The 15,544-nt window shown below is 43.6% G+C and overlaps 1 protein-coding gene across 1 annotated transcript in view; it reads right to left on the bottom strand.

The window, feature by feature from the left end:
* Positions 1-15,544, bottom strand: part of SRPK3 (SRSF protein kinase 3) — a 35,838-nt gene that overhangs the window by 10,820 nt on the left and 9,474 nt on the right. The window contains exons 4-15 of the mRNA XM_075259622.1: positions 14,887-14,995; positions 13,467-13,554; positions 13,216-13,303; positions 12,993-13,099; positions 9,153-9,318; positions 7,733-7,764; positions 5,604-5,823; positions 4,707-4,964; positions 4,524-4,624; positions 4,327-4,434; positions 3,576-3,645; positions 3,223-3,315 (exon numbers count right to left, since the gene is read on the bottom strand). Coding sequence (XP_075115723.1) covers positions 3,223-3,315; positions 3,576-3,645; positions 4,327-4,434; positions 4,524-4,624; positions 4,707-4,964; positions 5,604-5,823; positions 7,733-7,764; positions 9,153-9,318; positions 12,993-13,099; positions 13,216-13,303; positions 13,467-13,554; positions 14,887-14,995 — 1,440 coding nt within the window. The remainder of the gene's footprint in view (positions 1-3,222; positions 3,316-3,575; positions 3,646-4,326; positions 4,435-4,523; positions 4,625-4,706; positions 4,965-5,603; positions 5,824-7,732; positions 7,765-9,152; positions 9,319-12,992; positions 13,100-13,215; positions 13,304-13,466; positions 13,555-14,886; positions 14,996-15,544) is intronic.

Genomic DNA, 15,544 nt, shown 5'->3' with positions numbered 1-15,544 from the left:
CTTCAGTAAAACTACAACTCCCAGCATGCATTCTTGCTCTGCTGTTCTTGGAACTCCTATGGAAGTGAATGGAGCATGTCGGGGGTTGTAGTGTGAAGAGACCCCCACAGCACAGCAATAGCACTTCCAATTCACAATGAACAAGTCCGGATAAAAACAAATCACCGGAATCCAAAACAAAATGAATCTTCAGAGATCCACTCGTCTCTACTCAGAACAGTGCCACTCTTGTTTACTGGCCGTGTCATGTATTTCAGCTCATTCCTTCTGATAGGGCTGAGCTGCAGCAACAGACATGGGCTATAGATAATAGTGTTGCTTTTCTGGAAAGATTAAAATAAAGTAGTCCCTTTCTTTCAAAACTCAGACAATGTAGAAGTTTAGGAGCAAGATAGAACGTGAGAGGGTGCAGAAGAAGCAGTCGCAGTGGGGCCCGGGAGCCTTAGGGAGCCCATAAGCACTGCCAAGGAGACCCACAGAGTATCCTAACCACACTAAGGTGGATTCAACTCCTTATCACCCGTAACCATCACTATCAAGAATTCACTGTAGGGATGAGGTAGGGGGCCCCGGACAAAAGACTGCACCGGGGCCCACAAGACTTTAGTAATGCGGCTGCCTTTATTTATGTATATGATAAAAACTAAGAGAACCCTGAAAACAGAAGTATAAACATAAACTTGCAACAACTAGTACCAGGGAGAAATTTTGCATACTGACATCCATGGATAGCAAAAAATATGGGACAGATAAACCAGAACTGCGTTAGATGATTCCTATACATCTGATAACCAGTATGGGCAAAGATACAGAAATATTCCAATAGTCCAATATAGCAATGGTCTCTTAATTCAGAGTGTATAAATGGTTAACACTGGTAGAGACTATATGTAGTGATGAAACCCGTCATTTGTTGGTAGATGAAGTAGCGGAGCTGGCAGATATGTAATAGCCGGTCAGAGTAGGATTTGTATAGCGGCTGTTTCAGTAGTCTCTCTGTTTGTTATGTAGAAGAGGGTTCAGATACACCTATGTCGGTCATATAAGTCTTAACCATTCCCATACGGTCCTCATATAGTTCAGAGACAGTTCCTGAGATGTATAAGCTCTCCCTCACAAACAGCAGTGTTGGTGCACATATAAAGACTGCACTAACTACAAGGAAGATGTATCACGCTCCTCACCTTGTTTTACCACTAGAAAGGATCATCAGGAAGAAATATCAAACAGAAAAGCCCCAGAGACACAAATCCTTAATAGGAAAGTGCAGTGAAAACTTCCCGCCTTCTACTTCATCGTGTGATATCTTCTTCTGATGATCTTTTTTAGAGGAAAAAGTTTTACTGTATTTTCCGGCATATAAGACGACTTTTTAACCCCCAAAACTTTTCTGAAAAGTTGGGGGTCGTCTTATACGCCGGGTATGCGGTGGTGCAGGGGGCAGAGGAGCGGTATCGCAACGCTCTTGCCGTTGCTGGCTTCCTGCAGCAGCAGGAGCAGTGCTATTACAGCGGATGCCGGGTATGTAAAGTTAATGGCAACCGCTCTGCTGCAGAGTGCTCGCCATAGTAACCGGGTCTCCGCTATATGCACAGGCCCGAAGCTAATGCCCGCAATCAGAATGCATTCTAATTGCGGGCATTAAAACTTAACCCCTCCCAAGTGCAAAAACACCCCCAAGGCTGGGGTTGTAGGGACCGCCAGCAAGCTGTCGCCTGTCCATTTCTTTGGGGTTTAGGACGGAAACCCCGGCCGGACAGCAGCGGTAGTGTGAAAAGATTGTTCAGGACTGCAAAGCAAATAAAAAAGCATTAAAGAGTATGCTAAGGGGTAAGTGTGCATTAAGAAGAGGTACCCCACAGAAGAGGTAGTCTTATATGGCGAGTATATCCCAAACTCTATATTTTAACTGGAAAAGTTGGGGGTCGTCTTATACACCCAGTCGTCTTATACGCCGGAAGATACAGTAGTTTATCCTTTTTCAGTGAAAATACTAGCTTTTTCTTTTCTTCCCTCAGTGATTTACTCCGTTCACATGGGGCACAGCAGGTCACGGTTTTCATGGTTGTTCAGGTAGAAGTAAGTACATTTTCACCTCGATTATCTAGTTGCCTCCTGGGATGATGTTCAGCCCTGGCCTTACATCATGAGCCCCGTATCACTGTCTTGTTTCATAAAAGCCTATGACATGTCAGAAGTTGTAATTGGTGGTGGTCTAGGTGCAATGATCAGCACTGACCACTGGAACAAAGAGGCAGAAATTCACAGCTAAATAGTACGCCCCGTCATCTGTGTGATCTTAGTGTCTGCACACCCTACACCTGGATCTTTAAGGAGGCCTGAACAAGCCAAATTACAGCTGAAGGGGCGCAATGCTCAGTTGAATGCATCCGTTTCTATGATTCAGCTGTCTACGGGGGTCTTGAACCTGGACCCACCAATTATCATTATGTAATAGTAGCAATATGGAAGTAGTGGAAGTGGCGCTCACAGGTCAGAAAAGCACATGTTGGTTCATTGAGGAGTAAGCACTTACTTCTCAATAAACATCAATGAACCAACATGTGCTTTTCTGACCTGTGAGCGCCACTTCCACTACTTCCCTATTGCTGCTGTCTACTCCCGGTTCCCTTGGAATTTGGTGTCTGTGAGGTGTGCTGCCCCCTCTGCCTGGTCATCCAACCCTAATACGTAGTTGTGAACGGTTCACAACTGGTACAGGTGAGAGGCCATTTGGTCTTATCCATTCCAAACTGGTTTTCACGGTAATACTACAGTATAAGGTTGCTCGGTGTCTATGTTCATCTTTTAATTATGTAACAGTAGGTACTCTTTAGCCACACTTATACGACCCATATAAAGTCCAGGGGCCACTCAGATGACATCCAAGTACCTTCCATCCCCAGCGGATTTCAATGGAGGGGGTTTGTGTTTCATTCTGATGTCACAGAACAGGATAAGATGTGCTCTATAATCATCGAAACTGAGCATCGAAAGTCCCATTGGACGGCACACTTGGTCATGAGTATGGGGTCTAATAATCGCTTGCTGGGAGACCCAACAATAATGGGGAACCACAAATTAAAGCTCAATGTCCTGCAAGGCTCACAGTAGTAAAAAGACACAAATGGGACCCCATTCTCACGATTAGCGGATGTCTCATCAATCATACACTTATCCCCTATCCTCTGGTGTCCCTTTAATTGGGTGTCTGTCACTTACCTCTTCTTGTGAAGTACTCTCGGGAGTAACGGCCTGACAGTGCAAAATGTGGGGGGATATCTCCTAGAAGCTCTATGATATGTGCTATGTGATCTGGAACAGGACAGAGTTCATAGTTAGATAAGAATGCTCAGATTTTCTGAAGCACTTTATATGTAACTTTACAAGATATAGAAAGATTTATGGCAGTAACAGTAGAGCCGTTCTATGCTCTAGCCATAGTATAGCCACAATAGGGGCCTCGAAATACAAGAGGTATAACATACAATAGGACGTCAGCAGTGACCTGCCTCCAAACATTGTAATAGTCCACAGCTTATCCCTTCGTGGACACATTTTGGGTAGTAGCATACCTTCATCACGTGTATAATCTTCTCCTGAATGAGGCTCGAAGAGGTAATCTCCTGTCGCCAGCTCAAAGGCCTATGGGAGAAACACACAAGAGTGGCTGAGGAGAAAGATTTAAGTCATTTACTACGTCTTTGAGTCTAAGATCTGCAGAGTGTGCGTCATCTGAAGGGGTGTAGAACACGATTTTAATTAAAAAAAAAAAAAAAGGACAGCAAAAAAACGAAACAGATACCAAAGATACATGTGTGATACCGGTGATGTCACTGCCACCCTACATGTTACTGCTGATGCCAGTGATTCGCCGTAGCCTTCACATGCACCTCTGCACTTCAGGCTGGACAAGAGGGAACAGGGGGACACACTGACTGAACAGTGGAGGGTAGGTGACTATATAGGAGTTTTATTTATTTTACACCTCTGATCACCACCCCTGGGTTGTATCCAGTTTATTGTGGAAAATCCCTTTAAGTGAGCTCCTATTATGCAGCTAGACATTTAAAGGGTCCTAGTTTAGAAAACAAATTGGGCCACAAGTCTTATTGGTGGACTCTAAGCTAACATGGAAGGGTCCTCTCTTCAAGATCCTCATCTCTTGGCCAGAATTAGCAAGCAGCTACAAAGATCCCCTCACTCTGGAGGAACTAACCTCAGACCACCTATTGATATGAATGGACAGTGTCTAATGCTTAGCTTTAAAATCCACCTTAAACCATTTCAGCCAGAGGAGTTCCAGCTGCATCGCCCTTCACCTACCATACAAGCAGTGCTCCAAATATCAGCAGGGGTTCCATATCCGGCACCGATTAAAACTTCCAAGGCACGATACTGCCGCGTCTGAATGTCATCAGTGAAGTGTTTGTGCTGCAAAAAGGCAATGAACACCGTCCTAGTCACCTCCACATATAGTCACTGTGACCGACTGACTCTATAGACATGACAGGTATACTCACCACCCAGCATGCATTGCCCAAATCTGCAATTTTCACTGAGATTTTATCTGCATTCTGTGGGTCCAAAGGGTTAATGAGGAAATCAGCAGCTTTGATGGACACTGTGGATGTAGGAAGGGAAAAGATTTAGTCCTATTTCTCTCATTTTTGCAATATCTCCAGTCACGTCTTGGCAGGACTTACAGTTTGGGGACAGAAGGCCTCCTCTTTCCCGTCCTCCAGATAACCCAGATATGGCAGAGCTTGAGGTGACGGAGAAGGCAGAGCTGGAGAAACCAGACGTGTGTGTATCTGGACTGATGCCCCGAGGACCAGTGTTGTAGCCATTGCAGTTCTCGTATATGCTGGAGGACTGAGGACTCTGAGCGAGATACGTGGTTCCACCACTTCCTAAGGAGGAGTCCGCACCTTCATTGTCCGCAGGGACGGATGGGATAGGATCTGATTGGGTTGTGGAATGAACATCTTACCTATGTTTGTCAGAATCCCCATACATACTACAGAGCAAGCCATACACGTTAGATTTTGTATAAAGCAGAATATATGCAGCTCTGACCACCATGGAATGACCTGTATATGTATTGCTGGATCTATTGTACGAGTAAATGGGCTGCACGGAGAAACCCCCGGACTGTTTCACGAGGTAGGCAATAGTCAAAAAAACAAAAAATTACTCCAGCATGCCCAATTATATATAAAATATAACTTTTACTTCAAAAATTTAAAAACATAGTACAGACATGGATCCAGACACGTACAAAATACGTGTACAAAATGTACGTGCCTGGATCCATGTCTGTACTATGTTTTTAAATTTTTGAAGTAAAAGTTATATTTTATATATAATTGGGCATGCTGGAGTAATTTTTTGTTTTTTTTGACTATACACGTTAGATACCTGCCAGCCCACATCCACAGATGGTTGCCCAGTCGGGTTCAGCCAACATTCAGCCATTGTGGGCTCACACTGTATAGTACAGGCTGAACAAGCCCAAGCCCCTCCTAGCTAAGGAGGATACGCCTGTTTAGATTTGGTCACTATATACCCCTGCACATAGGGTGTCAGCAGCAGATACTCACTCTCCCTGTTGTCAGCAACTTCATGGTTTCCTTGAGAGCCCCACAACTGTCCATTGTGTCCCTCTTGACACTGGTCTGGGATGGGAGAGCCTAGACAGCCATTGCCAGACCCCAGCTCCTCCATGCTGTGGATGTCCCTCAGTCTCTCTTCCAGAAGTTTCTGCTGACGCTTTTGTTGCCTTTTTAACTTCTTCTTTTTGTTTTTAGAGACTTTCCCATTCTAAAGGAAACGAAGGATCAAATTAATCAGAGAAATCTCCTTGGTGGCCTCTTATGTCCCTGGGATATTCGTGTGGAAATGGCTGTGTCACCCATTGCAATCAATTTAGGTCATAACTTCCGTAAAGCGTACCCAAACTTCCGATTTCCGGGCAGTATATGTGTCATTCAGAGATTTTGTTACTTTATTATCACATTTTAGAACTTTAATCCCTACTTTATTCTTCTCTGCTTTACTCTCGTGCTTGTCAACATTTGGGTGAGGGTCTCAAGGAGTGGTCACACTCCTTCTGGACATCGCCTTACCCACTTTGGGCCATAATGCGGTCACAATATCTGTTTGCAGGGTTTATCCTAATCCCTTCTACATCAGCCATTTTCATACATGTCCTCAGTACTAGGAGGGAGATTGACATTAGCCAAATAATACAGGAAAGGAGACAGAGAATGATACAAAGCAGAGATATAAAAGGAGAAACTCCTTTAATCCGGCACCTTGTGGTCCAAATTTGACAACTGAATACATCATTATGGTTTCATGTGGCTATTGTCAATGGCAGATCTTGTTATAAGGTGGCACAGGAGTGAGATGATATTTAAAGGGGTTGTACCAAGATAGGTAATGGCCCCTACCAATCCAAAGGAGGGTCTTCTTGAATGGAAAGGTGGCCACACATGAACTCTGCATCTCCATTTCTTTCTATGGGACTGCAGAACAAAAGCGGAGTACAGTGCTTGCCATAGAAATGAATGGAGCGGTAGTGCACATACTCAGGTGGACTCAGGACCCTTGGTGTCAAGACAGGTAGGGGTCTCTATAGATGGGACTAAAACTTGGAACATCCACTTTGGCTAAGCAAATCTGTTCAGGTCAGGATTCTGGGAAGAACTGTAATGGCCACCATGGAGGATGTCAGCGATCTCTCCTAGAAACTAAGAGTAGCCAGCGTGAATGTCCAGCACTATGACAGTATGGGATAACTACCGTATATTAATAATGTATATCTCTTTATTACTGTCTGATGATCCAGAACATTGTGATGCCGGATTAAAAGAATTTCACAGTACGGAACATGCAACATAGCCACGCACAGCAACCAATAACTCACAGACTGAAGATCCTTTTTATGGACATTTTACAATGGGACAGGTCTAGTAATCCTGCGTAGTAGTTAGACAGTGTGAACTTAGACTAGACCATCTTAAAATACATCAAATTTAACTTGATCTGTTGCCAATATCTAAGACCACGAATACAGGAACTTTCTATGGTCTGGGGCTTGTCAAAAACCCAGCCATGATATTCTTATTGTGGACTGGTTATACGAGGAGGACACTACATGTATGAGAAGATATCCCGGACACAAGGACATCATGGCTGGTTATCAGGAGGACACTACATGTATGAGAAGATAACCTGACCACAATAAGGACATCATGGCTGGTTATCAGGAGGACACTACATGTATGAGAAGGTAACCCGGACACAATGAGGACATCATGGCTGGTTATCAGGAGGGGACACTACATGTATGAGAAGATAACCCGGACACAATAAGGACATCATGGCTGGTTATCAGGACACTACATGTATGAGAAGATAACCCGGACACAATGAGGACATCATGGCTAGTTATCATTGGATATCATGGATGAAACACGGTATTTAGTCTCCATTTTGTATATTTTTCTCAGTTTTAGGCTGATGGTGTGATGACCCCAAATTTATGACGTTCCAAAAAGCTACCTACAATGTTCCTAGAAAAACGCTATCCAATCACAGCACTGACCAGGCAGCGTTGTCATGTGGACACCATATAGACATCTGTAAATTCCCATGCAGTTCCTCAGTCCATAAAAAAGTCGCCCAGTCTGTGATATACGCAAGAAACCTGATATTAGGAACTTACCAAATTGTGATGTGTAGGGGGCGCAGAGCTGACTGGTTATACCCAGCGGATAGGACAGGAGAGCAGAAAGGAGCAGGATTTAAGAAAACAGAGAGAAAGTCACCCTTAGCCTACAGTGTTCAGGAGAATAACCATTAATACCGTTACCAGTGAAAATGAGGAAGAACATGGCGGTCTAGTCTGTGAGCGCTATACAGGCCGTGTGCAGTTAGTATTAGGGTGCAGATGGTGATACGTGTTACTGCGGTCACAGGAATGGGATGCCTCTGGAGCCAGTGTAGAAAAATAGGGAATTCCTTAAATAGAAAGTTCCTAATATTTCTCATTCCCTTCACAATTAAAGGGGTGTTTCCCATTTTAGCAACGTATCCCCAGGGAATAATCTACAGTTCGGTGAAGGCCTGCACGCTAATTGACAGCTGATCACAAAAATAGGGGTATTTTGCACCCAAGCATTGTACTTGTAACCATCCCTGGTGGCCCCACTGAACTGAATGGAACTGGGTGAGCATGTCCAACCAGGTGGCTGCTTTCTTCAAGAAAGAGCTCCAGTTTGTCTTCTCAGGAAGTGACATCACATCCATTAGTCACATACTCCGGCTCAGTCCCATTTATTAAGCATGGCATGACCATGTGACCAATAGATGGGATGTGACTTCCTGAGAAGACAAAATGGAGCCATGTTTTCTAATCCTGGATAACGCCATTCACAATGTTGTACAAATAACCCCCCATTCTCATGATTGGTGGAGGTCCCAGGAGGCAAGGGTACCCACAAATATGCAACTTTGGATAGGGGATGAGTTGAAAAGATGGGTAAAAACACTTAAAGGGATTTTCCATCCCCAAATGGACAATCTACAGGATTACTCACCACTATGTGATCTGTGGTCCGGCACCCAGATCCCGCACTGATCAGCTGCTCAGGCAATCTGTAGGCCCTGTATGCTGGTGTATTCGATGGGGTGGCAGAACTGCACTTATTACTTGAATAGGAGCAACCTGCACTCACTCCCCCACTAATCCACTAGTTTCCAGCACCTAGAAGCTTCCGCCACAGTAGATGTTTGCAGGGTTGGGTTATTGGACCCCACAGATCACATATTGATAACCTACTTGGTGGATAAGTCATTAGTACGAAAACTCCATTTAGAGCTGGAAAACCCCTTTAAGCCATTTACGGCAGCATCCTGTGAATGGACCCCAGACTATAGGCTGCCATTAAACTCCGCACTAGGGAGAGAAATTTCCCAGCACCTCTACTTTAACTTTCTGGAAGACTTTCAGAGCCCAAGGGAGAAATTTCTACAATAATATCTAAAGCGATTGCTATTTAAGAAACTTCACTGCATTTTTCTAAAGAGTCTCCAAAGTCTTCAGTGTAATAGAAGGACAGCACAGATGAAGATGAAATACTCACCAGCTGAGCCAGAAGGTGGAGGTTCTCCTGACTGCTGCCATATGGTGGCCTCAGCAGCAAGGCGCCTGATGTACCCCTCCCCCACACACATCAGTATGTTCTCTGGCTTAATATCTGTATGGATGATTTTGCATTTGGTATGGAGATAATCCAAGCCTTGTAATACCTGAATGAGTGACCGAAACATAAGAACTAAAGTTATTGGAGCCACACACAGACATAGTGCAGATGTCATATAGTACACCGTGAAGTACAATGACAGTACATGAAGCAAGCATTAAAGAAGCGCCTTGGCAGAAAGTTAAAAACTGGGCTAGTAAACTAATTCCAGATATATCCGCCCTGTCATGTCTGCCGTTATATCACATGACCCTCGGGCATCTTGCATCGGTCACTATGCAAATCTATGAGAGCCTAGATGGGAGTCTCATAGTGTTTCACTTTCTGCAATAAGAAAACTGCTAGTTTATCTGAAGTAGTGTGTGAACAGGTACAATGCAATAGGAGTGCTTGGTTACACTTCAGACAGATGTTGGCCAAACATTACCAACACCCCCCTTGACCAGTGCAAGATTCTGCTACACTTTCTGGCCTTGTACATCCAGCAGTGGAAAGACAAAACTGAGCTTTCTGCCACAGGGTTACTCAGGTCTCAGCAGCTTGCATTCATCTCTTCTTTTAAAAACAATGGGACGGAATTTGGAGCTGATTTTGAAGTGGAATCTGGTTAAAAAATCAGTGTAAAATTCTTCCGTATGAACATAACCTTAAGGGGCCGTGTTCCTTAGGTAAGCACTGTGGTCTCTTCATAGGATATCAGGTACAAGACCATACATTGTATAGTGGTCAAGCTCAATATTTCAGCTCAGCTTCATTCATCTGAACAAGAGTAAGGAGGCTGACAGGAATGACAGAGGTAACATCAGCCACTAAAAAGAGGGTACAGTATCACTGGAGCACCAATACTCCTTAAAAAACTGACTAGTTGGGCGGCTGCAAGTTGAACCCCCATTGGTTTGATATTGGCGAGCTATCCTAAAGACAGTTCATCAATATAAAGGTCCTAGAGGACTTTCCCTCTCCCTGTTGATATTTTTCCCTTAGCTTCTCTGCCCTTGTGTTTTCCTAAGATAAAAACAAACCTAGCACATAAGAGGGAAAAACTAAATATAGTTTTGAGACACATAGTATGTTCCCAAAGTAGGGTCCTACATCCAAAATCGTGTCTATACCACAAACTAAGAGAAAAAACAAAGAAATAGGTATACAGACACTCAAAATAGTGAGGTCAAAAACAGACCAAAACTCGTAATAGGAATATACAAACTTTAATAGTATCACATTAAAAAGTTATCCTATTAAGTTTGTGAGTTTGGATGTTTGTTCCTCAATCACGCAAAACCCGCTCCACCGATTTGGCTGAAATTTTCCACAAACATAGTTACTACATAGGATTGCGCAATAGGCTACTTTTCGTCACAATAGCGCACATACGTTTTTCCCAGGACCCCCACAAAACCCAAACTCACATCACTATTTCTGCAATCTCACACACTTAGCCATAGCAAGCCACAAAATTCATATTACCCCCTACAGCAGAGGTCAGCAACCCCTGGCACACATGCCAAGAGTGGCACTCCTGCCATACTTCACTGGCACACCAGCAGCACAGGACCTGCAAGAGTTAAACGAAGTCCGAGTCTCTTCAGTGCTCTGCTAGAGCTGAGGCATAAGGACACTCCCCTTTGAGAGGGGTGCAGGAAACCCAGGGGGTGGAGCTTAATCGCTCAGGTCTGTGCCTGCTATAGTGGTCTGCATCCTGCAAAGATTCCCGAGGAGGAAAGGAAGCTGCTAGCAAAGTGAAACTGAAAAACACACAGGAACATAGGATTACTGTTCTCATTAATGTCAGGCATTTGGGGTTATTAGTTTAGTCTTAGTAACTCCCTGTGCCTCACATTAATAGGAATAAACCCCATCATGTCCCTCATATTAACCCCTGTGTGCCTCACATTAATAGGAATAAACCCCATCATGTCCCTCATATTAACCCCTGTGTGCCTCATATAAAGGTTACTAATATGTGAGACATGGAGGTACTAATAAAAGACCTCAATAATGAAGATACTTAATTATTACCTCCAAGTACTCACATATCAGTAACTCTTACACAAGGGTTAATGTGAGGGACATGATGGGGTTAATTGCTATTAATAAGAGGCACATGGAGTTACTGAACTGTCATACACAGGGCCAGACTTTATGTTGCTTGCTCAAGAGTATCCTGTGCCCAAAACTTACATGTCGTATATCGAAGTATATTCACTTGTAATACCTCTGTCCCAAAGACACTATGTACAGTTTCTCAGAGCACCGTATAGCAGCTGAAATAATAATTACATTCAACACAAAAGTCTCATGTGTTCTCAGAATTACAGCAAAAACAAGATACACAGTTACATTTCATATCCCATACCTTATACACAGTACGAAAACCTTACCCGCGCCTGTATATACCCACTTCTACAATCACCGCAGACGAAGTCGCGGGTACCAGCTAGTACAAAATATATGATGCGAGTAACACACAGATAAATGTACAAAAAAGAGCACAGCAAAGAGTCCAATACTGCCCAGGATAGTTATTAGATGTAGTTACACGTGAGTGGTAAACACCACCACATGAACCAGCAAGGTAAGCTAAAGTATAAGGCCAGATTATACAAATGCTACCAGAAGGAGCCAAATTTATCCTATAGTATATATAGTGCAAAGTGCAATAAGGTAAGAGCGCAATTAAGCTAAAAGTAAAATAATATAACAACATGTAAGCACCCGGGGTGCGAGTCTGCGTTTCCTATTATTGCCCTCCTACTTCTATTTACGTGGTTTATATCATGGGTAAGCTGTACTTCCATTTATTAATATGATAGACCTGCTGTGTAACCTCTGCTGCCGCTGATTAAGTCTTTTACAATCTACTTTGTGGCCATTTTTTCTTGTCTAAAAGTACTCAATGCTGTGCTCTTTTTTGTACATTTATCTGTGTGTTACTCGCATCATATATTTTGTATAACTTTTTAATGTGATACTATTAAAGTTTGTATATTCCTTTTACGAGTTTTGGTCTATTTTTGACCTACTATTTTGTGTGTCTGTATACCTATTTCTTTGTTTTTTCTTTTTTTTCTCCTTGTGTTTTCCTGTCTAGTCTTACCCTTCCTTGTCGTTGTCTCTTTACTTTGTCTGGATCGTTTTCCTTGTGCTTTTTATTACTTGCTATTGTTTTATTGGTGTATTGTACTGCTATCTTAGGGCTCGTTGACATCTGCGCCCCGGTCTCTGTTCTGCAGGTTTCCGTTTCCTGCACAAAACAGAGGCAGGAGACGGAAACCTGCAGGACTCTTTCATACACATTCATTTGAATAGGTTTGAAAGATGTCCAGCTGTGAGCGCCGGTGAGCGTTTTATGCTCTCCACCACAAAACCGTTTTTTTTTAAATCAGACACAGAGTCGGACATGCAGTACTCTGTTTCCGGTTTTAAAAAAACGGTTTTGTGATGGAGAGCATAAAACGCTCACCGCCGCTCCCGCTCTGACAGCTTTCCGTCTTCTGCCTGCAGAAGACGGAAAGCTGAGAACGGAGACCCGAACGCTAGTGTGAACCTAGCGTCATTTGCATTTTTTCTTGGAACGATACAGGTTTATTGTCCTTGTTGTTCTTCTTTATTGACAAAATCCTTTAAATAAACAGTTTAAAAAAAAAAAAAAAAAAAAGGTCCTGGAATATCCCTTGAAGCGAATGTGTATGGCCAGCTTTAGAGTGGATAAGAACGTACCTGACGTATGATGCTCTTCACACACGGTAAGGGGAGTCCTTCATAGTTAGACTTGATGATCCACTTCAGTAGCTGGTGTCCGAGCACCTCCAGCACCATGCAGACATCTGGCATAGTTAAGGAAGTACATCCATAGAAACCCACCCCCCTATCGTGTGTTTTACCATCCACCCAAATTGCTACGCAGATTCTCCACATCTCTCAGCACTGCTCTGAAGGATACGTACACCATTCACACCGGATATCTTGAAGTCATCAATAAGCTGCACAATCATCTCTCGCTTGGGGTCACTCGGGTCACTGTCTCTAACCTGAGAAGACAGCGGAGAAGGTGGCACAAGTGACTTACTGCTGCGTCATGAGGTGAGAGCTGAGACTGCAGGGAGCAAGTCAGGACTGAAGTAGAGGAGGGCACATCAGGTCAGCAGTGTATCAATGACAGTCCTCGCAGCCTGATTGGATAGTGATACCTACACATTTCAGCAGTTTGATCTCATCTATGGCTGTCTCTGTATAATGTACAGCGCTCTTCACCACTTTAAGGGCTCCAAAACGCTTCCTCCTGCACTCAGAAACACCAAGAGATTAATATAGAACATGGGTAACTTAATACAGGTCATCACAATGTATAAGTAATACTACACATAGACGTGCACAAAAAATTAAAGAAATACCCCAACATTCCCTCCCTTAATGTCTTCTCCTATGATCCTATTTTATTTATTTTTCATACTCTCTCTGTGTCCCAGTGATCAGCCATGTCCCCCCTTCCCCTCCTCATTACTCGGTGTCTGGCTGCAGCAGGAGCTTCTCCCCTCTGAACTGTCTGCAGAAGAACATCAATTTTTTAAGCTAAAGCCCCATATAACGGGCCGCAGCAAAACAGAACTGCAGGAAAATCGTGGCAGCAACGCATCGCGTTTTTTACGCAGCGCTTTTCATAGAAAATCCCTGGAGTTTTCCTCTGCAGACTTCCTGCTTCCATTATACCTATAGAGAAAGCGCTGGCATTTCCGTAGGTATAATTGACATGCTGCAGTTTCCAAAACCGCAATGCTTTTAGAAATCACAGCATGCCCGCTCTGCATAATTTTCCACAATGTGTAGATGGGATTTTATAAAATGCTACATTTACACCACGTCAGGCCCAGCCTTAAAGGGGTTTTCTAGAAAGCATTCCAAACTCAGGGGTGGCCATAAAACAAAAAACATTATACTCAACTATCCCTGGCACTCTGTTGGTATCCTTTTCCTCCACTTTGGTTGCAGGCCAGTCCAGAAGTGAAGAGTCTCACATGACCATTGGCCTCACCTGTTGCTGGTGAGGGACCGGTGACAAACTTGAGTGACATGACTGGTCCCTCTCTAGCATCAACTAAAACCAGGGCTTAGCCTCAGCAGTCATGTGAGCCTCTTCATGTTTACTAAGGCCAGTTGGCACCATAGAGAAGAGGGATGGGTGCTGAACAAAAGAGTGCTGGGGAGAAATAAGTATGATTTGGTTTTTAGCTTTAAGCTCTGCCCGGCTGCCTCTGTGTTTGGAATGATATCTGGAGAATCCCTTTAAGTTCCACCCCACTGGCTAAACCCTACGCTATCGTCCCTCTCCTGGCAGAAAATGGAGCAGATGAGTAGGAGGGAATCCTCTGTGTCTTCTGCAGGATTTTCTGTCTACCCCTGAAACATACAATGGGCTCCGGATTATCACAGGCTTATTTGTATCATCCATTTCTCATTTTCGGATTGCCTTAAAAGGACGACCCCTTTCCATAGGTTCTAATAGAAAGTAACACAATGTATAATATGAAGCAGAAACATCTACGAATCCTGAAAGTCTAGAGATAGAAGATATAAGTTATGTATCAGGATAAGGAAATTTCTATCATACACTTACTGGAGGTCCCAGCACAGCCATACGGTGGAGAAGTGGCCCCAGCCAAGTTTTCGCACTACATGGTATCTCCCATTAAAAAGGTCTCCAATTTTAACTGGGTAGTAGCCTCCTAGAAGAGGGAAATAAACACAAAAGCATGTAACATTTTAAATGCTAAAACTGGTATATAAGGCTCTGATCACACTGGCATCACGGCTTCTATTCCCATGAAAGCCGTGACGAGGGGTCAGAATCATTACACAATGCATCCAAATGGCAACAGATGGATCCCACTGCATTAGGCTAGATTCACAATAGCATCGGCTGTCTGTTAAAGGAGCAGAACAACGGACAGGCAGATGGCATAAGGAGCTAGACGGATCCCATTCACTGCAATGGAGCTCTTCAAGTCTGCGTTGCTTATAAAATGAAAGCAGCAGATGTGTGTGCAGGACTCCAACGTCAATGTGAACGTAGCCTTATAATGGTGCTTGTTGAGCTCCATCAGAATTTCTGTGATGTGGTGCAAGAACTATATTGTTTATTGCTATTCTGATAAATCTTACAGACCCCCTAATGGAAGATCCTACCTCCAAATTGACACAGAGCCTAAGACTGTCCATAAACATGGGCTATCTTTTAGCCTCAATACCAAACACAGCCACTAAACAATATATGG

This window comes from Leptodactylus fuscus, chromosome 11, assembly GCF_031893055.1.
Source record: "Leptodactylus fuscus isolate aLepFus1 chromosome 11, aLepFus1.hap2, whole genome shotgun sequence".
In the NCBI taxonomy this organism is placed as follows: domain Eukaryota; kingdom Metazoa; phylum Chordata; class Amphibia; order Anura; family Leptodactylidae; genus Leptodactylus; species Leptodactylus fuscus.
This window is presented reverse-complemented; position numbering and strand designations above follow the sequence as displayed.